A 24,294-nucleotide genomic window follows, 5' to 3' on the forward strand; every position below is an offset into this window, starting at 1 on the left:
GGGTGCTGACTTACAAGCAAGCAGGGCCTATGATTACTTTGCCATTTTAAGGGGCACAAAGAAAGTAGTTGATTCAGTGGATCAAGTAAAGAGTTTCACAGGTCAATGACCTTCAACTTGACAGAAGCAAACATCACACATGGAACACATGTGAAGCACACTACTCTCACAAATTGAGCTGTAACACTGCCTGATCTGTGCTGTTCTCTACTGGAGAAATGACTGTGTATACCATGGGCCATTCAGTTATAGCTAGTGGGGCTTATAATGTAGGGCATTGAGGAGCCCTCCTAAGTGGAGATCTGGCTGCCTTATAGACTAATGGAGATGTCGACAAGGCCTAACAGTTATTCATCGTTTAAAGACAGTCTCCTTACGATGGGTTTTAAATTCCCTATGTATTGGGTATAAATGTTTGCCCTGGATGTGATAGAATAAGTATTGTTACCTTAAACACAAACATCTCTCGCCGCAGGATGGCCAATGTGTTGAAGTCGCCATCACAGATGTTGGGCTTGGCGTTGGGATGGATGGGCTTGTCCCCCGTGGGTAAGCGTGGGGGCCGTGTCTGGCGGTCATGTTTGCGGGGGTCTGAAGGAGGGTGGGAGCGGGGAGGAGGTGCTGTCGGTAAAGGCTTCGTGGGTTGGGGGGTCTTGTCTGGGGGCCCTGAAAGGGAAAAAGGTATACATAGCATCAAGTAAATAACTTGCTATCCTATTATGGAGTGGAAAAGGAAAATAAGAGAGACGATATTCTAACTACACTCATAATCCCAACAGCTGGTTTTAAAGTAAACCCAGGGGTTTCATACATCTTAGGCAGTCATGCAGTTACATTGGCAATTGTATTATTCATTTGGACTGGTAATGGAGTTTATAAAAACACACCTACATCTCTACGATTACTGCTGTGCTTCCAGCTAGACTCCTTACACTGAAAGGAGGTCTGATGTGGTGATGTGGTCTGATTTGTAATTGTGTTGTAGCCTTTAAAAAATACAATGGACCCTGACACTTGATTTATCCTGCATTTTCAATGGATCAATAGACAGTGAGTATTATTATCTTCAGATATCTTTCAGTGCCACACATGACACATTTTCTTAGAACTGTTGTCTTTTCTGAAATGGTTGTCAGGGTGCCATATTCCCATTCCCATTAGAGGGAATGCTTTTGGGGAAGGGAATCATGGGGGAGTAGGAATGTGACCTCCGTACTGTTCACTAAAGGCAGGCTCAGATAATTAGAGGGACAGTTATTCCTCTCGTTACCCCAGGCTGGACCTCTGGCCTGATGAGTGAGCAAGAAGAAGGAGATTTTGTTCATTGACTGAATTAAATCTCCTGAAATAGATTGTGGATTAAGGAGGAAAGAGCTCACTCTCCCATTACAAAATGGTAAAGTGTGGGCAGAGAAATCGAGAGAAGCCACAGGACTCCAGACTTTGGTTTGGATCCCACTTTCATGCCATGTTACAGATACATATGCAGAATTACAAAGAGCCAATTTCAGAACTGAGTCTACAATATAGTTAGTGCTGCCCTCCTCTTTGTAGTCTTTAAATGCTGAATGATTTTTTGGGGGGTTTATAGCATGTGTGTGCATGTGTCTACACTTCACAGGGGTTTTGAGGGCATTCTCTCACTTCCAGGTCTCCTGCGTCAGAACTCATCCTGTGTGTGAGATCTTGTGACGCTCTCCACACAAGGCTGGGAAGGAAGTGGGAAAGGAAGAACATGAGGAGGAGCGAGTGGGAGGAAAGTGGGGGAGGCTCCAGGACATGAACATCTGCTGAAGGAGCCCAGGCTGACCCTGCCTTTCTTTCACAGGATGGGTGGAGGGTAGAGGAGACTGAGACATACAGGGTGAAGGCAGGAGACGAGGAGATGACGTGCAAAGCTGTGTCCTGATCAAGCTGATCTGACCATTTATGTAACGATGAAAGGCAATCGGTGTCTTTGGTATTGTTGCTCTGGCCATGACCTCTTTATAACAAAATCTTTTCCAGAAAGAAAAAGATAAAGTTTTTTTTTTCCCCTGGAATAAACAATTAAAAGGAGTTTGTGGTTTTATTGGTAACAGACCCTTTTCTCTGTTCTTATATGAGTAGCAGATCCCTAAACTCTGTCAGCTGGCTTCTGCTCTGCACCAACTCTTCTCCAACTAATGCAGTTAGCAGAGAGGCCACGTTGTCGGACAGGCAGTCCACATCTGGCTACTGCTGTTCTTACCATAGATCTTCTGGATACCCTGTAGGTCATCGTGAGGCAGTTTGAAGTTCTCTGTGTCCATGTATTGGTAGAATGGGGCCATGATGGCCGTGGGGTCGTTGGAGTGCTCCAAGCCTAAGGCATGACCCAGCTCATGCACAGCCACCAGAAACAGGTCATTCCCTGCACAGAGAGACACACATGCACATCACCCCTCAGCCCTAGGAACAGTCAGTTACATGAAATCTTAGTGCAGAGAGATCCTGTGTGTGTGTGTGTGTGTGTGTGTGTGTGTGTGTGTGTGTGTGTGTGTGTGTGTGTGTGTGTGCGTGTGTGTGTGTGCGCATATGTACATAATTGTAATCCACCTCTGATTCTGCTCCAGAATAGGAAACCCAGTGAAGCCACAGCTACTGATGGGAATCATTACTGTATTGAGTGCTGTCCCTAAACACGCCTGCACATCAAACCGCCGCGTAACGTCTTCGCTGTCTGAGCGCATGGAAAAGCCTGCCCTTCCAGCTCTGTAATGATCCTGCTACGACTGGGATTTTACACTGGGGTAAACTTCAAGCCCAAAACAGCCTGGCTGGCTGCAAGCCAGGCCCCTGTCTCCAGCTAGCACTCGGTGACACTAACCAAGGGCCACAGAGTGCAAGCCCAGACCCACACAGCCACATCACCAGCTGCAGAGCACCGCCCAGCCCTGCTCCCTCCTCTTCTCTCCCCGCTTCATCTCTCCGTCTCTCCCTCTCCCTTTCAGATCCCTTGAATCGCTTTACCTGCTTCTCTGTATACAGCCTGGACATTGCTGCCGCTGTACTTCACTTCGTGTCTACCATCTAGCCCTCACCTCTCGTGGTTTCTTTCTTCTTTTCATGTCTCTTTCTCCTGTGCTCGGTTTTACCCTCGGCTCGCCAGCATCTCTGACACGGGACGACGGGAGGAAGTTCATTCCTCCAGCCATCATTTGATTTGACCAGGCCTTCTGTGGCCCAGCAGCCTTCAGGGAGGCTGGTCCAGTGAGGTGCCAAGCATCCCACATCAGTTTCTTCTATTTCCACACAGGCAGAATGGTTGGCCCTGAAAGTGGCAGCATTCGCCTGCTATAACTCATCGGCAAGAGGGACACACCCTTTGGTTTGTTTCTGAATGTCTCCACTAAGCTACTAAATGTACTACCAGTATTATAAAAATATGCTCTGAAACAAATAAAACAGTAAAGAAGCCGTGTTAGGTCTTCAGAGCACAAAGGAAGAGAATGTCATAAACAATGGGTCCTCTCTCCCTCTCTCTCTCCCTCCAGCTTGATGATGAGGGGAGGTTGCAGGAGTCTTCTCTTCAGGTGGCTCTGCTGAGGGCAGCTATTCGGTACCTGGGCCCATGGAGGCTTCTCCTTCTGGAAGAGCCGTGATGCAGAGCTGCTTCTGAATGTCAAACGCAGTGTTGTTGAATTAGCCCGTGGCTATGAGACTAATCCTCCATCCACAAAGGATAAAACACAAATGATGGAGGCCATTGGAACTGGACATCAACTGCACATACCTGCAAAGCCATGAAGAACTTATCCCTCTCTCTCTGTCTGCCATGGACATGGGGGTTGGGCTCAGGTGCAATGACACCATCCTTGCCAAGCGAGCCATGCCCCCCCCCTCCCAGTGAGCTACGCTGTTCTCACTCTGGCACTCGCACACTTCCACCAACATGGGATCTTTCACCACAGAGACACTGTGCTTCTCGTATGTGATAAGGCTGCAGGTTCGAGAGGAGCCATATGCTCCTCCGCATGGGAGCGGAGCAGCATGAGTGCAGCAGCCAGAGACATGGAGAGAGGCTCCTCGAGACGCAAATCCAGGATCATGCAAGGCCTGTGTGAGCAGCGGGACACACACCCCTCTGACCACACAGACAGGCTGGCCTGCAAGACCTCACCCGCTGTCTCCTAGCCATGCTGCATTTGGATCAAAAATGGAAGGCTCTAAGATCCAAGAAACCAAAGAAGAAAAGCTCTGAATATGGCTGCTGCTATGACTTTATTGTTTCAATGTCTGAAAAAGTTGCACAACTGGGTTCTTACTCAGTCTCTATCCACTGTAAAACACAGGATCCTGCCCTGTTTCCTTTTAGGTTTTGTTAGAAATGGTCAACTCGGCATACGTGGGGTGTAGAGACTACTATCTACTATCTCTCATGTGCTCACTATTTTTTCTTTGTCTCACTCTCCCTGCCTCACACACACACACACACACACACACACACACACACACACACACACACACACACACACACACACACACACACACACACACACACACACACACACACGAGCTCTGGGGTGGAACATGCATCATAAATCTCCCATGGTTCCCCTCTGCGCTGGGGACAAAGGCACTGCAAGACACGAGTGCTGAGAAATGATACAGCAGGCCCACATGTCCACCAGTCCCTGGTCCTGGTGTCCTTAAACAAACTCCCAAGCCCAAGCCTCAGTCAGAGAGTGCTGCCTCAGCTCCTGTAATGGATACAAGGCTCTCCACAGGGATCCTCTATTGCAGGAGCATGCTCTTGGTGGCAGTACCTGCTCACGCCTGCAGGGCACTCCATAAATTAGCTGTCCTCCAGTGGGATGGTATTTCAAGCAAAATAGAACAATGCCGGTGGCCTTATGGGTTCTCCCTCCAGAGCCTTGGACACGTGGCCTTTTGCTCTCTCCCTTTCTTTTCTGTGGAGAACATTGTTTTATTTGTTCTCTCCACTTCACTGGGACAGCCAGAAGGGTGAGAGGGGAGGGTATAGCGGGAGCAGAAGCAGGTTAAAAGTAGTGGCGCCTGTGGCTGTTAGCGCACTCTCTCAAAGTGCCATGAACACAAGCAGCTGTTCATCCATAATATCCCATGCAATTGAATGAAATGAATAACACTCTTCCCTACAATTAATCTTACACCCACCTAGCCACATAAGTACACACATCTACATACTCACACACAAAGACATCTTCAAACAAACATCCACACCCCCACAGAGAAAGAGCAAACCCGCCTTTGTTGTTACAGCTAGATGTCTGCAAACGGTCTGTGTACATACGTATGCATCTGTGTCTGTGCCTGAGTGTATGTGTAAACCTGTTTGTTTTTATTAGCAGTGGAATTAAATGTGCCCACTGATCTCTGGGTTGAAGCCGCAGCCTCCCCATACGCCACCATTTGAGCGCATACCCTCAGACATTACCACGTGCCCTATAAGCTGCTGCTGACTGCACTTTTGAGAATCTTATGAAGCGGTTTGCTTGCCACTGCAGCAAGTATGGAATGCCTATGGAAAGAAATCTACAAAGCTGCATCATATAAGTAAAACACACCCTTGAGCTCCTTCAGAAAGCACATTATGAAACCCTTTCAAACCTGGCGTATTATTCTTCTTTGTTTCAGCATGTATGGTCATGAAAATATTGAAGCTAGAAGGACTCAGGGTGAGGTGGTTTGCTTTTTCCACAGTTAAGCCTAACTCGGTAATTGAGTCAGGGATGGAAGGAGGGAGAGAGGGAAAAAGAAAGACATAAGGGGAGGGAGAGAGCTGAGTGCTCAGATTCCTGTTGTTCTTTCATTACCCGTTGCTAATGCCAGGGCAGATCAGGTTCCCAGCTCTGTTTTTTGGGTGTGAAGAAATGGGCTATTGCCTGTGCACACACTGGTTATTGTGGAGGGGCCAGCTACCTCTTCACCTCTTCCTCCCTCCACATCCATCTCTATCTTTTACTTTCTCCACTTCTCTCTCACTCCATCTCCATCTCTCTCCATCCCTCCCTTTCTGCATTCTCTCTAAGTCCAATATGCTCTTGACTTTGGCCCTGTTCTTCATGCAGAACACACCTTCAAACCTTTGAATACATTCTTTTTCTATTTGTTCAGTGCCTCATACAGACGCTTAAACACTGAAGCCCTCAAACACCCAAGCCTTCAAATACCCAAACCTGCAAGCACCCAAATTCTTAAATACCTAAGCCCTTAAACACCCCAAACCTCAAATACTCAAGCCCTCAAATAAACAAACCCATAAACACCTAAATCCTCAAACACCACAGCCCTCAAGTACCCAAGCCCTTAAATATCATCAAATATCCAAATACTCAAATTCTAAAATACCAAAGCTTTCAAATACAAGGACCCTCAAACACCCAAGCTCTCCCTCACCAGCTACTCCTGCATGCTGCATGCTGTTCATCTTCCACTGCTGAGATGCCAACAGCTTCTGCTGTCTGTTTCTTTCTGCAGGCCGAGTTCCTCTCAAGCTTTGGGGAAATGAAGGCCAGAGTTTGACTGTACACTTGGGTCAAGCTGGCTCGGCCTGCGTGCTCCAGCGCGCCTGGCATGGGCTCCAGGCGTGGGTGGAAGAGGCTGCCGCTGCCTGCATCTCGCACCAGTGCCAGACCCAGCAGGCGAGCAGCTATTTTGGGGTCAGGCCTGGCGGGTGGCAGCGGGACACTCTCTCCTTATGCAGTAAAGGGTAGTGAGCACACACAGTATAGCCCACTGAGTCCCAGTGCCTTTTTCCACACTGCCACTGACACAGCATTCACACCCCTCTCACGCGACGACACAAACATGCCTGCCTGTGCCTGTGCCTATGCACACACACACACACACACCCGCACACACACACACACACCCGCACGCACACACACCCGCACGCACACACACACACCCGCACGCACACACACACCTGCACACCCACACACACACACACACACACAATTATGCACGCACGGGCGCACACACACACACACACACACAATTATGCACGCACGAGCGCACACACACACACACACACTAACATTTTCAGACCTATTCTAAGAAACAGAAAAAATACACAAAAAAACAAAATGAGGGCGCATCGGAGAACACACTCTGCTAGTACAACACAAGAGCTGCTAATGCACTTTTACCAGTTTTTTTTTTTTAACACCGATTAATCTTTGGACCAGTATTTAAGTATGACATATACATGTGTAGAGAGATGACATACTTATCAAACTCATGAAATATAAAATTACCAATGTAACACCTCCGCACAACAAGGTATTCTGTGAATTATGGCTTCCTGCATTTACCAAAACACTTTGGCTGCCTGCTGTCAACACAGCTCTATCCCCCCCTCCCCTTTGCCTTCATCACAGGATTTTAATAGAAACCAGCTCCAGACTCTCTCTCTCCCTCTCTTCCCCCTCTCCTCTCCCTCCCCCCTCTCTCCCTGCCCTCTCTCTTCCTGTTCTCTTCCCCCTCTCTCTCTCTCTCTCCCCTCTCCCTCCCCTTCTCTCTCTCTACCCTTCTTCCCCCTCTCCCTTCCTCTTCCCCCTCTCTTCTCTCACTCACTCTCTCCCTCTTCCCCCTCTCCCTCCCCATCTCTCCCCCCCTACCCCTCCCTCCCTCTTCCCCTTCCTCCCCCTCTCTCCCTCCCTCTCCCACCTCCCCTCCCCTCTCCTCTCTCCCCCCTCTCCTCTCCCTCCCCCCTCTCTCCCTGCTCTCTTCCCCCCTCTCTCTCTCTCTCTCTCTCTCCCCTCTCCCTCCCCTTTCTCTCCCCTTCTCTCTCTCCACCCTTCTTCCCCCTCTATCTTTCTTCCCCCTCTCCCTTCCTCTTCCCCCTCTCTTCTCTCACTCACTCTCTCCCTCTTCCCCCTCTCCCTCCCCATCTCTCCCCCCTACCCCTCCCTCCCTCTTCCCCTTCCTCCCCCTCTCTCCCTCCCTCTCCCACCTCCCCTCCCCTCTCCTCTCTCCCTCCCCTTTCTCTCCCCTTCTCTCTCTCCACCCTTCTTCCCCCTCTATCTTTCTTCCCCCTCTCCCTTCCTCTTCCCCCTCTCTTCTCTCACTCACTCTCTCCCTCTTCCCCCTCTCCCTCCCCATCTCTCCCCCCTACCCCTCCCTCTCTCTTCCCCTTCCTCCCCCTCTCTCCCTCCCTCTCCCACCTCCCTCTCTCTTCCCCCTCTCCCTTCCTCTTCCCCCTCTCTTCTCTCACTCACTCTCTCCCTCTTCCCCCTCTCCCTCCCCATCTCTCCCCCCTACCCCTCCCTCCCTCTTCCCCTTCCTCCCCCTCTCTCCCTCCCTCTCCCACCTCCCCTCCCCTCTCCTCTCTCCCTCCCCTTTCTCTCCCCTTCTCTCTCTCCACCCTTCTTCCCCCTCTATCTTTCTTCCCCCTCTCCCTTCCTCTTCCCCCTCTCTTCTCTCACTCACTCTCTCCCTCTTCCCCCTCTCCCTCCCCATCTCTCCCCCCTACCCCTCCCTCTCTCTTCCCCTTCCTCCCCCTCTCTCCCTCCCTCTCCCACCTCCCTCTCTCTTCCCTTTCTCCCCTTCTTCCCCCTCTCCCCCTTTCTTCCCCCTGCCCTCTCTCTTCCTGTTCTCTTCCCCCCCTCTCTCTCTCCCTCCCCATCTCTCCCCCCTACCCCTCCCTCTCTCTTCCCCTTCCTCCCCCTCTCTCCCTCCCTCTCCCACCTCCCTCTCTCTTCCCTTTCTCCCCTTCTTCCCCCTCTCCCCCTTTCTTCCCCCTGCCCTCTCTCTTCCTGTTCTCTTCCCCCCCCTCTCTCTCTCCCTCCCCCTCTCCTCTCTACCTCCCCTTTCTCTCCCCTTCTCTCTCTCCACCCTTCTTCCCCCTCTATCTTTCTTCCCCCTCTCCCTTCCTCTTCCCCCTCTCTTCTCTCACTCACTCTCTCCCTCTTCCCCCTCTCCCTCCCCATCTCTCCCCCCTACCCCTCCCTCTCTCTTCCCCTTCCTCCCCCTCTCTCCCTCCCTCTCCCACCTCCCTCTCTCTTCCCTTTCTCCCCTTCTTCCCCCTCTCCCCCTTTCTTCCCCCTGCCCTCTCTCTTCCTGTTCTCTTCCCCCCCCTCTCTCTCTCCCCTCCCCTCTCTCCCTCCCCATCTCTCCCCCCTACCCCTCCCTCTCTCTTCCCCTTCCTCCCCCTCTCTCCCTCCCTCTCCCACCTCCCTCTCTCTTCCCTTTCTCCCCTTCTTCCCCCTCTCCCCCTTTCTTCCCCCTGCCCTCTCTCTTCCTGTTCTCTTCCCCCCCCCTCTCTCTCTCCCTCCCCCTCTCCTCTCTACCTCCCCTTTCTCTCCCCTTCTCTCTCTCCACCCTTCTTCCCCCTCTATCTTTCTTCCCCCTCTCCCTTCCTCTTCCCCCTCTCTTCTCTCACTCACTCTCTCCCTCTTCCCCCTCTCCCTCCCCATTTCTCCCCCCCTACCCCTCCCTCCCTCTTCCCCCTCTCTTCTCTCACTCACTCTCTCCCTCTTCCCCCTCTCCCTCCCCATTTCTCCCCCCCTACCCCTCCCTCCCTCTTCCCCTTCCTCCCCCTCTCTCCCTCTCCCCCTCCCTCTCCCACCTCCCTCTCTCTTCCCTTTCTCCCCTTCTTCCCCCTCTCTCCCCCTTTCTTCCCCCCTCCCCACTTCTTCTCTTTCTCTCTCCCCCCTTCTTCTCTTCCCCCTCTCCCCCTTCCCCCTCTTCCTCCTTTCTCTCTTCCCCCTCTCCCTTCCCTTTCTCCCCCTTCTTCCCCCTCTCTCCCCCTTTCTTCCCCCCTCCCCACTTCTTCTCTTTCTCTCTCCCCCCCTTCTTCCCCCTCACTCTCTTCCCCTCTCCCTCCCCCATCTCTCCCTCTCTCTCCCCCTCCCCATCTCTGCCCCCCTTCCCTTCTCACCTCACTCACTTCCTCCTTCCCCCCTTTCTTCCCCCCTCCCCACTTCTTCCCTTTCTCTCTCTCCCCCCTTATTCCCCCTCTCTCCCTTTCTCCCCCCTCTTCCCCATCTCTCCCCCTCCCTCCCTCTCCCACCTCCCTCTCTCTTCCCTTTCTCACCCTTCTTCCCCCTTGTTCTCTTCCCCCTCTCCCACCCTCCCTCCCCCTCTCTCCCCTCCCACCTTTCTCCCCCTTGCTCTCTTCCCCCTCTCCCTTCCCCCCCTCCCCCCTTGCTCTCTTCCCCCCTCCCTCTCCCACCTCTCTCTCTTCCCTTTCTCCCCCTTCTTCCCCCCCACTTCTTCTCTCTCCCCCCCTTCTTCCCCCTCGCTCTCTTCCCCTCTCCCATCTCTCCCTCTCTCTTCCCCCTCTCCCTCCCCATCTCTGCCCCCCTTCCCTTCTTCCCCCCCTCCCTCTCCCACCTCTCTCTCTTCCCTTTCTCCCCCTTCTTCCCCCCCACTTCTTCTCTTTCTCTCTCTCTCCCCCCTTCTTCCCCCTCGCTCTCTTCCCCTCTCCCATCTCTCCCTCTCTCTTCCCCCTCTCCCTCCCCATCTCTGCCCCCCTTCCCTTCTTCCCCCCTCACTCACTTCCTCCTTCCCCCCATCTCTGCCCCCTTCCCTTCTTCCCCCCTCACTCACTTCCTCCTTCCCCCATCTCTGCCCCCCTTCCCTTCTTCCCCCCTCACTCACTTCCTCCTTCCCCCCATCTCTGCCCCCTTCCCTTCTTCCCCCCTCACTCACTTCCTCCTTCCCCCATCTCTGCCCCCCTTCCCTTCTTCCCCCCTCACTCACTTCCTCCTTCCCCCATCTCTGCCCCTCTTCCCTTCTTCCCCCCTCACTCACTTCCTCCTTCCCCCATCTCTGCCCCCCTTCCTTTCTTCCCCCTCGCTCTCTTCCCCTCTCCCATCTCTCCCTCTCTCTTCCCCCTCTCCCTCCCCATCTCTGCCCCCCTTCCCTTCTTCCCCCCCTCCCTCTCCCACCTCTCTCTCTTCCCTTTCTCCCCCTTCTTCCCCCCCACTTCTTCTCTTTCTCTCTCTCTCCCCCCTTCTTCCCCCTCGCTCTCTTCCCCTCTCCCATCTCTCCCTCTCTCTTCCCCCTCTCCCTCCCCATCTCTGCCCCCCTTCCCTTCTTCCCCCCTCACTCACTTCCTCCTTCCCCCCATCTCTGCCCCCTTCCCTTCTTCCCCCCTCACTCACTTCCTCCTTCCCCCATCTCTGCCCCCCTTCCCTTCTTCCCCCCTCACTCACTTCCTCCTTCCCCCATCTCTGCCCCCTTCCCTTCTTCCCCCCTCACTCACTTCCTCCTTCCCCCCATCTCTGCCCCCCTTCCCTTCTTCCCCCTCACTCACTTCCTCCTTCCCCCCATTCTTCCCCCTCCCCACTTCTTCCCTTTCTCTCTCTCTCACCACCCCTTATTCCCCCTCTCCATCTTCCCCCTCCCTCCCCCTCTCTTCCTCCTCCCTTTTTCTTCCACCTCTCTCTCCCTCTCTCTCTTCCCCCCTCCCTCTCTCTTCACCCCCCCCTTCCCCCCTCTCTTCCCTTTCTCTGATAGCTATCGGGTCCATGCAGCCAGTGAATAAATAAGACCTTTTGCTCCTGCAGTTAAAGGAGAACTGTGTCTTATCAGGCACACATACTGCCAATCACCCTCCTCTGAGGGGAATGAGTTTGCACCACAAGGACACCATATGTTGCTCCAAGCAGCCGTGACGACTCCACACACGTTGCCTGCGGCTGGGAGCTGCAGCTGAGGGCCAGGCATGAGTGAACAGCACCCTGGCCTGGGTCAAGAGGCAGGCCCAGGGTCCCAACTCTCCAGCACCAGGGAAGGAGAACAAGCTTTCCAAAAAATATCACCAAAGAACAGCTGGGATGGTAGGCTGTCATGCACTACCATTTGAGTCATTTGAAAGCCAGAGTTTGCAGTGGTTACATAGATCTCCAGTTATCATCAGGCTTTGAGAATGTCAGGCATCAATATATGGACACATTCTTTGTATTTTTATTTTTTTTTGCTCCTGTATTGTTTTCCTAACCCCCATGTCCAATTACATGAGGGAGAGAAAACATCACCATGGACATTCACTTCCTGTAGGAGTTTAAACACATGAACCTAATTTTTTCTTTCCACACTACAACTGATGCTATCACTAACATCTTTTAGAGCTATGAAAATCTGCCGAAATTATGACCTTATATGTCAGTCCAGGGGCATTACCAATGCTGCTGGAGCCATTCCTTCTTATCTGGTGTTGGGGTGTAATGTGGTGGTGTGGTGCCATGCTGACGGGCTTTCTGCCGCACCATAAACAGAAGGCATACTTAACACATCTGCTGCCTAGCATGCCTGCTTGTCCAAGCAGAGGAATTCTCCTTCACTCTCCATCCCTCTCTCTGTCCCTTTTTCACTAGCTTCATTCACTACAGGCATTTTCAAAGCTAGGACTCTGCCTGTGACAGATTCGAGGCTGAGCCCAAGGGATATACTATCATGTCAAATATTTGCACTGTAGAAAGACACTGTTCTCATTTCTGCTGCCTGAAAATAGGCAGTAATTATAGCTAATTTTGAACCATTCTCTGAAAACTCACAGCTTTGCTAGACCATTCCTGGGTACTGCTCCCTTTAAACCATCTATCTCTTTCTGACACACACACACACACAAGCTTGCCCTGTGCTTTCTGTCTACTCCTAAGGGAGGTTTTGACTGGGTAGAAATCATAGTGCAAAGACACTTGGGGAAAAGAACAAGGGTGTGAAAGAGACATGAGAACAAAGGGCTGTTTGTGTGAGATGTGTGTCATGTTCTCATAGCCGAGACATATTATCTTGTTAAGTGTGACCCACTCCTCCTGATCCTCACAGCATAAGAGCCATTTTGTGGTTTAAACATTATTATCCTGACCCATTTCCAGCACTGCTCATCCCCTGCTGTTTGGTTTTGCATGCTTGCAGGGTGAGGCAGAGTTTGTAGATGCATGCACGTGCACACCTGTGTGTGTGCAGACTTTGGGAGGCTGAGGGTGACTAGCACTGCGACTGTGGTAGGACTGAGAGAAGAGGGAGATGGCTGATAATCTGAAAGCAGGGTGGAGGAAAAAGCAGGGCTGGGTGGAGCTGGCTGAGGTGGAGACGGAGCGCTGCTGGCTGCCTTGGGGGATGCGGGAGGCAGAGACCCATGCGGCCCTGGCAAGGGGTGGAAGAGGAGGCCAAAATCCCACAACCAAAACATACTCAGCAATGGCCTGTCGCTTCCCTAGGAAGCAACAGGAAAGTGTGATTGTGTGTCTGTGTGTATAAAAGAAGAACATAATACAAAGAAGGTAAGTGATCTGATGTAACAGAGAATGAGTGGGTAGAGGGTGAGAGAGAGAGAGAGAGAGAGAGAGAGAGAGAGAGAGAGAGAGCGCAGATATGATCAGATGTCCTCTCTTTTCCTGACTCCTGCTCTGCACACAGGTAGTGAGAGAGGCCTTATGAGTGCAAGCTTAAGGCAGAGCTGGATGGGAGAGTACCAGTACTGGGTCCACTAATGTACAGTAACAAAGAGCTGAATGGCTGCAGCTGGAGACCAAAGGGAAAGAGAAGTGATTCACAGGAAAGAGTGGAACAAAGGAGAAGAGTGACGCTCTCACAGATGTTGGGAACATGAGAAGAGGGCTGATGACTGGTTAAATAAATTAGAAATGGCCATGAAAGATGAAAGGTGGAGAGTGTAGTGGAGGAGTGGCTTCAGTGGAACAGGAGTGAAGTGGTGTGTCTGATCTGTTTTAAAATACTGTATAGAGCAGAAAGCTTTGGCAACTAAGGTTGACAATATAAACGCAGGAACACATGGGTCAGTAGTATTCACCCTGATGTTTGTTATCCAGTCAATCATGTATAAAGGAAGCTCAGAGGTAGAGGTAGAGATAGCCACTCTTAGATAAAGCAACACAGAGCATTAATTTCTTAAATAGAGCAGAAACATTACATCTCTAAGCTATGACAACACAGGCATAAAGAGCCATTCAAAGAGCTTGTTTGATCTTGTCCAAACTAATTGAACCAGGCTGATCATTCAAGAACTCAGAGCGTGAGGCATCCAAACCCTCAATTCACACTGCTCACTCTCTCTGCTTTTGTCTTTCTTTGACACTGTTTCTTCTGCACACACACTCACACACACACTTATTCTGGGCAACAATTCCTTGTTACTTGTGGAGTGTGTGCTAGGAGCTCTGTGTGTGTTTGTGGAGCTGAACGCCATGGTGAAACAGTACATTAAGCCTTCCAGATTCCGTTCCCCGGTCCCCTGCCGGTTGTCCTTTACACGTCTCCGTATGCCATGCAGAGCAGAACACTACAGCACACACACATTCATGGAACACACACACACACACACAAACATCCCACTGTCACAGCCGCACACACTCGCACCCAACTATCACATACCCTCCTAACAACCACGATAGCCACACACCCTCCCAGCTACTGTCTCAGATGATGTATGCATGCGTGTACCCCTGCTCAACATCATGCTTTTTTCTTTCTTTCATTGGATGTATAATTCAGTCTAATGCATAATTCCATGTCTTCAGCAGGTTCTAAGCTGGATGTCTAAAATCAGCCACATCGATGGATGGATGGATGGATGGACGGATGGATGGATGGATGGACGGATAGATGGATGGATGGACGGATAGAGTAGATGAATCACTGGGGAGCTGACTGCCACCTCTCTAGCTCATTATCATTGATAGCTTTCATAGACCTCTTCCACCAAGCCATAGGGTAAATCTTTACTACCATATCAAGGCCTACAATGCAGGGCACCTCAGCATCCATTCAGCTCTGCTGCTACCTATAACACAGACCTAAATGACTTTATTAGATTTCCTTAGTGCAAGTTCAAGTGTTGAACTTACACGTGACAATTGTTATTTATTTGAAGTACTGTTGCAAATTATACTGCAGTGTGCACTGAATTACAATGCACACTAAAACTCCAGAGATAATTGCTATTATATATGGATGGCTATGTGGGTGCTCCTGTAGGCTTTTGTATGTCTCCTTTTGAAATTTGTTATCCTTACATACCAGTGCTGACAAGACACAGTGTAACACATCCTGCCTCAGGGGTAGGTTTTTCAGCAGTGTAATATCCAATATCTTAGACAATTGCTTTTATGAGCGCACTGCACAATAGGGACATCTGGGACACAGACCAGTAGAATAGGGACATCGGAAACACGCTTCTTAAGAGCAGATATATATGAATTATTCCTGCATAAGGCTTACAGTATAATGCCAGAGACCAGAGGCACAAATCCCTCAGCATCATTGCTTACCATCATGGTTGGGGTTCCCCAGTGTCCAGGGCTCATCTGAGTCAAAGTGGGTGTCTCCCCCAATGCCCGGCCCGGGGAAGTAGGCGTGCGCCAGAAAGCCGCCCTCGCCATCGAAGGGTGAGCTGTCTCCGTGGAAACCCGAGGCAAATATTATGGTAATGTCCACGTCCCTCTTACTGCGTTCCAGCTCACTGTAGGGAACTGCTTCGAAGCGGAGGGGCGTCACGTTCTGCCACACCTCGAATGCCCGCCGGATGGCATCATGGGTCTCCTCCGCTCCCACCTTGGGTGTGACGTTCTTTATACTGGAACAGGCAGAAGAGAGGCAACTGGTCAGAAAGGCCAATGACAAATGGAGAAACCCCTCATCCTTCATGTTGACACTGTGGCTCTAGGCCATCAGCTGCTTGATATCCATCAGCAGTATCGTTGGGTAGGACAGCAGCACACAGCCAACAGCAAGCTAATGCAGCACAGTGGCAGAAACCAGCATGAGGTCCCGCATGAGTTCGGCGTAGATGACAGCACTTCTGAGGACTCCTGATGAGAGGAGCTTGACACAGGCTGCGGGAGACTCCTGCTGTTGTGGGAAGGGGCTGCAGGTGTTGAGAGCACTGCAGAACGTCCTGTGGCTGGAATTTATTTTCTAATTAAGGATTATCAACAGCTCACTGCTTCAGCCCACACAGACAGACTCGGCAATTTTCAAACCCCTTCCAGGTCTTTTTTAAGGCTGAAATAAGCCAAATACTTTCAATTCAATTTCCAGCATCCTTCATAATCTATTGGTGCTTTAAGTGAGTGGATTTATTAAGTTTACAAGTAAACCTGGAAAGACTGTATATCTTAGCCAGTAGAGCTCCCTTGGTCCTGTTTCAGAGCAGTTTATGGTCACAGTGGTTCACAGTGGTGTTACTGCAGAACTTTATTCACAGACCTAAGCACAGCTTTTGAAATATGTGACTATTTTAAAGAATGTACTAGCCTTTTCTGGTATGTAATATTGAGTCAAATCAATATCTCATATCACCATGTAATTTCATCTTACTACATCATTCTCTCTCATCATCTCTCTCCCTCTCTCTCTCATCCTCTCTCTCATCCTCTCTCTCATCCTCTCTCTCATCCTCTCTCTCATCCTCTCTCTCTCTCTCTCTCTCTCTCTCTCTCTCTCTCTCTCTCTCTCTCTCTCTCTCTCTCTCTCTCTCTCTCTCTCTCTCTCACACACACACACACACACACACACACACACACACACACACACACACACACACACACACACAAACACACACACAAACACACACACACACACGCGCGCGCGCGCGCGCGTCCAATGTCCAGCCGAAAACCTGCCTTCTTTTACAATATGGATGCTCCTGCCATGCATCACTGCGGCTAAGATTAGTAGGCTCAGTACATGGCTCAGTACATGGCTCAGTACATGGCTCAGTACATGGCTCAGTACATGGCTCAGTACATGGCTCAGTACATGGCTCAGTACATGGCTCAGTACATGGCTCAGTACATGGCTCAGTACATGGCTCAGTACATGGCTCAGTACATGGCTCAGTACATGGCTAAGTACATGGCTAAGTACATGGCTAAGTGCATGAGCGGGGCCAAGAAAGGCATTGGAAAAAAACACCAGAGGAGACAAACATCAGCTACTGTAAGACCAAATAAACCAACTGCCTGGGCTGACTATCCTGGACTCTAAGAGCTTTCATCAAGAACTCAGTGGGGCTATGGGAGACAACCCTAGAGGCCATCTTAAGCTATTTGTTTGGAATCACCATTAACTGTGGGACTTATCAAGGAGAAGCCCTGTCCCTGCAGCTGTTCTACATAGGCCTGAACCACCTCAGTGAAATCATCTCCAAGATTGGCTATGGATACCAGCTACAAAATGGAATATCCTTCAGCCACCTCCTCTACATGGATGACATCTAACTGTATGCCAGAATTGAAAGAAAACTCCTCACAATACAGAGAGGGGTTCATCCAGCACTCTGAGACTGTACACTAAGCAGAAGGGGGGGGGGGGGGCAAGGACTAGTGAGTGTCAGAGCCACTATCCAGGACACAACCAAGATTTAAGAGTACACTAGGATAATGGCCCTAAGTGATGGAGTGCTTAGAAAGTACCTCAGACAAGAGAAACCCAAGGAGGAAGGGAATGAGGAGGAGCAGAAACCATCATTGGAGGATAAACCCCTGCGCGGTATGTACCACCAGCACAAAGTGGAAGTGGATAATACGGAGAAGTCCTACCAATGTCTGTAAAAGGCTGGACTGAAAGGCAGCACAGAGGCACTAATTATGGCAGCACAGGAACAAGCTCTAAATACAAGATCAATAGAGGCTGGTATCTACCACACCAGGCAGGACCCCAGATGCAGGCAGCACAAAGATGCCTCTGAGACAATCCAGCACATAACAGCGGGATGCAAAATGCTAGCAGGCAGAGCGTAATGGCTGGCACAGTATACAGAAACATCTATGCCGAGTACGGGCTGAAAGTTCAAAGTGGGACACACCCCTGAAGGTGGTGGAGAATGACCCAAGATCCTATGGGACTTCTAAATCCAGACTGACAAAATGGTAATGGGACACAGTAGTGTTGGACAAAGAGCAGAGGAGGACCGTAGTGATAGGTGTAGCAATCCCAAGTGATGGCAACATCAGTATCAAGGAACAAGAAAAGCTAAAAAAAAATACCAAAGGCTGAGAGAAAAGCTGGAAAAGATGTGGAAGGTGAAGCAGGCAGTGGTACCTGTGGTAATCAGAGCACTAGGGGCTTGACCCCAAAACTAGGAGAGTGGCTTCAGCAAATCGCAGGAACAGCATCCAAGATCTCCATCCAGAAGAGTGCAGTCCTGGAAAGATTCTACACAGGACCCTCAAGCTCCCAGGCCTCTGGCAGAGGACCCGAGCTTGTAGGAAAAAGAGACCGCTGGGAGGAAGGCGAGTGGGTAATTGGCAAACACCCATAAGCTGCTAGATCAGCATCTGGCCTGACCCTTATACTGGCAGCAGTTCACAGAAATCATAATCAGTGATCAGCCATCCCCCACACCGGCCAAAGCTTTACGTGCAGAAAATCAAAGGAGGGAGGAAGGAGGGCACAGAAGGGCTACTCATGAAAGCTCGACTGCCTCTGTGAGGTGTCATTGGGATTGGTTGAACTGGAAGATCCCCTGCTGAAGAGCTGCCCCCTCCTGCCTTCGGTCTGTCAGCCATGGTGCTGGCGGAGCCTGGCCTGATCTTAGCCCTGCAGGGCTACGATGTGCACTTCAGCTTGGCTCCATTCCACATGAGCTTGCTGGGCCACTTCTGTACTGAGCTCTGCTGGTAGCAAAGCTATCTGATGCAGGCACACAAGGGTGTTGTAGACTGAATTTTATCTTGAAAATGACAAGGAGAAGCAAACTTATCTGTCTCCTCCTTCTCACTGCTTCTACAGCTATCGAACAGGTTTATATATTGTAAGAAGTGAATACTTGTGATTTAATCTAAAAGACTTGTAAAATAAATGACCCCATCTGAATGTTGGAAAATATTAGTTGTGGAATCAAACTGCCCAAAGTGCTAGCTCAGCTGCAACAAAGAAGAATACAACCTTTCTCCTTTAAGCACTTTCCAGGTATCCTGTGTATGCAGCAGACTCACAGAGAGAGTAGCAGCTCATCTCCAACACTCCTGCTCATACAGGTGTGTGTATGGTGTGTTCATGTTCCTTAGCTGCATTCTGGAGGTAGGTAATTACGAAAAGCTCTGGCTATGCTGAGACTATGTACTGCAGGAAAACTGGGCTAATTACCAGCACCCTGCAGCTGAACACTCTACAATTAAGCGCAAGTGCAAGTGCACACACACACACACACACACACACACACACGGTAACATATGAAGGCACACCTTAACCTCCATAAAGGCAAAATCTCATGTATTGCTGAAGACAATTGAAATCTGCACAGAATATAACTTAAAGTAATGTAATAGACTGATACATTATTATTTTTAACACTTAAATATCCATAGCATATACATTGTTTTTTAAAAAAGAGAAAAAAGTGGTTTGCAAGGAGACTGATGTGGAGTGGACAGCCGTAATGAGGTGGTCAGGGAGGGCTCCTCTGCATGTAGGTTCAGACTAGGTGCACTAAAGATGGCATATTTTAGCACCAAAGAGAAGCATCTGCCTGCCCATCTGCTCCACCCAACTAGAAGACTGCACAGGTAAACACCCACCCACACCCCATTTTGCCACCAGGTTCCATCAAGTTACATAGAGAGAGAGCGAGAGAGAGAAAGAGAGAGAGAGAAGCCAGTGGGGATTAAGAATGTTGAAGAAGGTGATTAAAGGGGGCGAGAGAAGGTCTAGATGTTTGGGCGACAGAAAGGAGAGGAGAGAGAAACTGCTGCCTAATTAGTCCAGCACTGCTGCTGATTAGCCCATACAAACATGGGGCATTACATCTGCTGTTGAATATAGCCTTCACAGGCCCAGCAGCATCGATGTAAAACCATGGTGGTTTGGTGGAGGTTAGCCTCACATACTTGCATTAATACATCAGAGACATGCAATTACACACACATACACGCATACAGAGGATCAGGCTCCTTGTCCTACCTGTATGTAATGTGTTTGTGCTGCCACTTTTGTCCTGTGAGGGCATAGCGTCGTTTTCGTACGCTGAATTTTGAGGCACCACCGAGCTGGTCTGGTACACCACACCGGGGCTTCTTCATCCAGCTACAGCACACACACACACACACACACACACACACACACACCGAGAGAGAGAGATAGACAGAGACAGAGAGACAGAAAGAGAGACAGAGGCCTGGATTACTAACACACCACCAGTGCTCAACTTTTCATTCTGCCTGTACCCATTAACATACAAAACTCCTAATTAAGGAAATTTCTTAGGTAGTGTATTTCATATTCCACACACATTGCTTAGGGCCTACAAATCTGCATATGTTTGAGGAATAGCAAGTACAAAAGCTTTATTCAGAAACACTGCAAGACTTCCTCAGTGCCCTGGCCAGCATTGAAGTGCTGGGCCACGAATATGAAGCACAACATCTAAGTCCTCCACATCTAAGCCGGTCTTCTGACAGGTGGAAATGAGAGAGTCAAATCTCTTTCAGAAGCTGCATTATACGTACGTGTGTGTCTGTGTGTCTGTGTGTGTGTGTGTACAGGTTATAGAGTGCTCTGCATTTTAAAAATCTTCCAAAGGCATTTCATTGTAAATGTGTCAGGAGAGCTCAGGGGGATTTGTGTATATCAGTAGATTTGTGTGAATGTGTAGACATAGTTATGTGAATGTGGGTATATGCCTTTGAGTGGGACCCTTCTCTCTGACCTCATCCTAACTGGAGGCTTAAGCAATTCTCTGTCTAACCCACTCATAAATATGTTAGAGAGACAGAGAGAGGGAGAAAGGAGAAGAAAAAGAGAAGGTGAGCAGGAGAGAAAGGAAAAACTGAATAAATAATATAAGCAGGACTATCTACTATTAAGACTATCAAATACCTATCACATTATATGCATGTGAGATTTGTTAATTACTAATAAACGGCTACACATTCTCACACACCGAGCCCCCCCCCCCCACACACACACAAAGTCCCTAAGAATCAAATAACAAATGCACAAGAGAAGAATCAGTGCCTCACCTTATAGTGTTAGCGCTACATCATTACACAGAAGCAAAAAAGGGAACAAAAGGGCACACAACAGTTAAGATATTAGAGGGGTAAACGGTGTTATCTGCTGAAACATCATACTGTGCAGGGCGTTGATTAGACTTAGCACATCGCGTCTGAGCTGGGAAGTAAATATGCCATGGTTTGTTGAGCAGTTTAGGCCTTCTCCTACCAAGCAAACTGAAGGAGGCAGAGCAGGTAATATGCACAAACTTATTAATAAAAAGTACACAGCTGACACGGAGGCATAGATAGACAGACAGACTGACAGATAGATAGACAGACAGAGAAATGTATCCCTTGCTTTTTGTGTCAGTCTAAGTTCACAGTCATATCCTTTGAACATATAGGAGAGGTGCATCTGTTCTAAAGGCCAAGCCCTGGCACTCTCAAACCCCTGCACCGTTCCCTCTGCACAAGGACCCTAATCTAGAGGAGCATGCAACTGAGCTGAGAGGCCAAGGGTTGTGGAACTCTGCGCTCAGGAGATGGGGGGGGGGCGGGGGGTAATGTATTCTGTGTTACTCACTCGATGGTGTTCTTGTCGAGCGCACCGGTGACGTTGAGGCCGTACAGCCGCTGCATGGCAGCGATAGCAGACTGCATCGTTTGGGCCGAGCGCAGAACAGACATCCTGGGGTCTGTGGGGGGGAGGTAGCCATAGCGCTGGAGCCACGCCTGGAGGAGACAGAACTCAAAGGTCAACTGCAGGTCAGCAGCATCGCCTGTGGGAGCAAGCATCACATTAGCAAGTGCAAAACTAACACCACTACAGATAATCAATGTTGAGAAGGTCTCGTCGAAGACTGCTGCAATTAGTTTGATCGCCATCATTAGCACCTCAGACATAGCTTTTGAATTAGTTTTAAGTCAGAGCTTAAAGGAAATTGGTAATCCATATTGCGTTCTATCAGTCTGGAGGCTGGTCTTTGAACACACTATAACAATAAACCCAAGTGCTACTGTTCGTAATAGATATGCCCATTTGACCTGCCTGCTTCCTGCCAGCACACAGCTCAGCACATGAGGAGTGTAGTACAGTCAGCACAGAACTATATGTGTAACATCCCAAAAGGCTCTTTGTGTATATGGAGAGACCTGCTCTCTGGCTGGGTGGGCTCCAGCTGCTCAGGTCAGTACTCTCAAAAGTGTGGGAGGGCAATCAGTCAGGCAGGAGCTCATGGATAAAATAACTCACTTTGATTTCCCAAACACTAACAAGCATCGTATCAGATTTCCCTTCTACCGTGACATGCATGTGCTGCAAGATGCCATCACTGGATCATCTGCACCTGAGAAATGTATCTGAATATTCTGTACAATATGTGGCCTTTCTGTTGGCTCAGGCATACTGGTGAGAGGAATGTGGTTCCCCCAAACTCTCACTGTGCTTTTACACAGTCAAAGAGTTGCCCTATACACAGCAACAGCTACAGAGAATTTATTGAAGGCCATACCTAGGAACAAATCAGCAATATTGTGAGCATTGAGGGTTATTTGATGCAAAAAAGCAGCCACAAGGCACATGTGACAGCAGCAAGGAAAATTAACTACAGTAAACATTCCACTGTGCAATTATTAGACATTTGCCAGAACAGTTAGAGAATAAGTGACCCAAAACACAGAAAGGAATAAACAAATTTATTTAGTCTGGGTTCAAGTAGTCCAACGGTATTACGTTCTGAATCACTAGTTTTCCACTTTTAGTAAGATATCATAAAAAAAGATGGCATACACATTATTTAAAATATTTCCTCCAGGCTGCTTTTAAAAAGCAATTGTCTACTAACATTTGAAGAACTGTATGAACTGGACATCAGCTGTATTCTACACTCTGAACACATAAATCTGAGCAACATAGAATGGAAGAAAAACTTAAAACTACTGTCAAAAACTACACTCAAATATGTTCTATACTCATTTGCATCATCACTTATCCTCGATGTATGAATAAAACTGTCAATCGTGTGTGGAAGTTTTTCTTCTCCCCCCTATCCAATATCCACAAGTCTCGATCACATAAGGTCAATCTGGCTTCAGTATGTCTTTATGTCTTTGTGAGAATTACACAAATATCAGGAGACGCAAACCCAATGTAGTTGCCCAGCTGGCTAATTTGAACCACAAAATGACCTAATGCACTGTAGCAGATAATTGGTAGTAGTGTGCTTCCTCATGAAATCTTCTGCCAGAGGCAAAACTCATACGTGTGACAAAAAAATAATTTATTTCACCCAGGACAGAAAAAAAATGTTACCACTGGGTCGAGTGTGAGAGATTCGCTCAACATAATTCTCATGCTCCAGTCTCGCTTTCTCTTCCCCTCCCCTGCCTTTGGTGCGACGGTGCACGTGCTCTCCCCTCAATGCTTACGACAAGAGTAAATCCATTACGGCGTGAGAGTGACAACGCTAACCTACACTCCGCTCGCCCTCTGCCACAATAATAGAAATTACAGAAGGAAAAGAGCACTGCTTTAGTCTGCCAGAGTGCTTTTAAGTAAACAGAACAAAACTGTTAGCGACCTCAGCTGATTTCCCCCGTGGCATCCTTGCTTTCCACTAGCCTGTTTGACATGGGCAAAATTCTATCTGTACGAGGGAATCAGAGTCGTGGCCCGTAGATGGCGTATCAAAATTGGTTCAGGTTCAGCGGCTGAGTATACAGGCATTTACAGTATTGGGCGGAATTATGAAAACCTGAAGAGTATGGAGGAACACCGCGAAGCGGAATTGTTAACAACTGTTTATGGTTCGGGAGGAAGGCACTACATATATTGGTCACGTTGCGCAACTTTCCTCTTGCATGCGCTGATGTAAGCTACCGGCGTCTAGACATTGGGCTGCTTAATTATGTAGCCGTGGGCTCTCTTTATTTGTTTTGGGTATTTCTGGGGCACTTAATAAACTAAAGGTGCCTTAAACGGCTTCGCCTATGCTGTTTCACAACTTTTGAGAATCCGAGAGGCTGAGAAAGATGGAGTCTGTCAACAAAAGCAAACTGAAGATGGCAGGGCACACTTGCTGGCTGTACACTGACCCAGTTTGCTACTGCCACATGGAATATTTTAGAGGACTTGGGATTTTCATCCCCAAAACTGTGTTAAATCCTGTCTGTGGTATGGGAGGACCAGCCTCTTAAAAGGACTTTGGCAGTCCTTAATCCACTCCAGCAGGTTTTGGGTTGGACCCAGGGGAGGCCAGTGTAGTGCAGACTCACAGGCAGAGAGTAGAGTGAATAATTTGCCTCTTGGGACAGTCAGGTTGACAACCACATAACCTTTTGCAGTGCTTTGTCCCAGTAGTATGTGTCAGTCACTTGGACAAGC

At 49.2% G+C, this 24,294-nt stretch overlaps 1 protein-coding gene across 2 annotated transcripts in view; it reads right to left on the reverse strand.

Moving 5' to 3' along the window:
• The window catches only part of LOC113580839 (matrix metalloproteinase-16), a 43,475-nt gene that overhangs the window by 12,363 nt on the left and 6,818 nt on the right, over positions 1 to 24,294 (reverse strand). Inside the window, exons 2-7 of one of the 2 annotated variants that reach the window (XM_027015654.2) lie at positions 21,496 to 21,644; positions 20,937 to 20,951; positions 19,879 to 20,001; positions 15,246 to 15,550; positions 2,231 to 2,392; positions 449 to 666 (exon numbers count right to left, since the gene is read on the reverse strand). In XM_027015654.2, coding sequence (XP_026871455.2) covers positions 449 to 666; positions 2,231 to 2,392; positions 15,246 to 15,550; positions 19,879 to 20,001; positions 20,937 to 20,951; positions 21,496 to 21,644 — 972 coding nt within the window. The remainder of the gene's footprint in view (positions 1 to 448; positions 667 to 2,230; positions 2,393 to 15,245; positions 15,551 to 19,878; positions 20,002 to 20,936; positions 20,952 to 21,495; positions 21,645 to 24,294) is intronic. The other variant, XM_035530560.1, reaches the window with a different exon arrangement.

This window comes from Electrophorus electricus, chromosome 10, assembly GCF_013358815.1.
Source record: "Electrophorus electricus isolate fEleEle1 chromosome 10, fEleEle1.pri, whole genome shotgun sequence".
Taxonomy (NCBI): Eukaryota; Metazoa; Chordata; class Actinopteri; order Gymnotiformes; family Gymnotidae; genus Electrophorus; species Electrophorus electricus.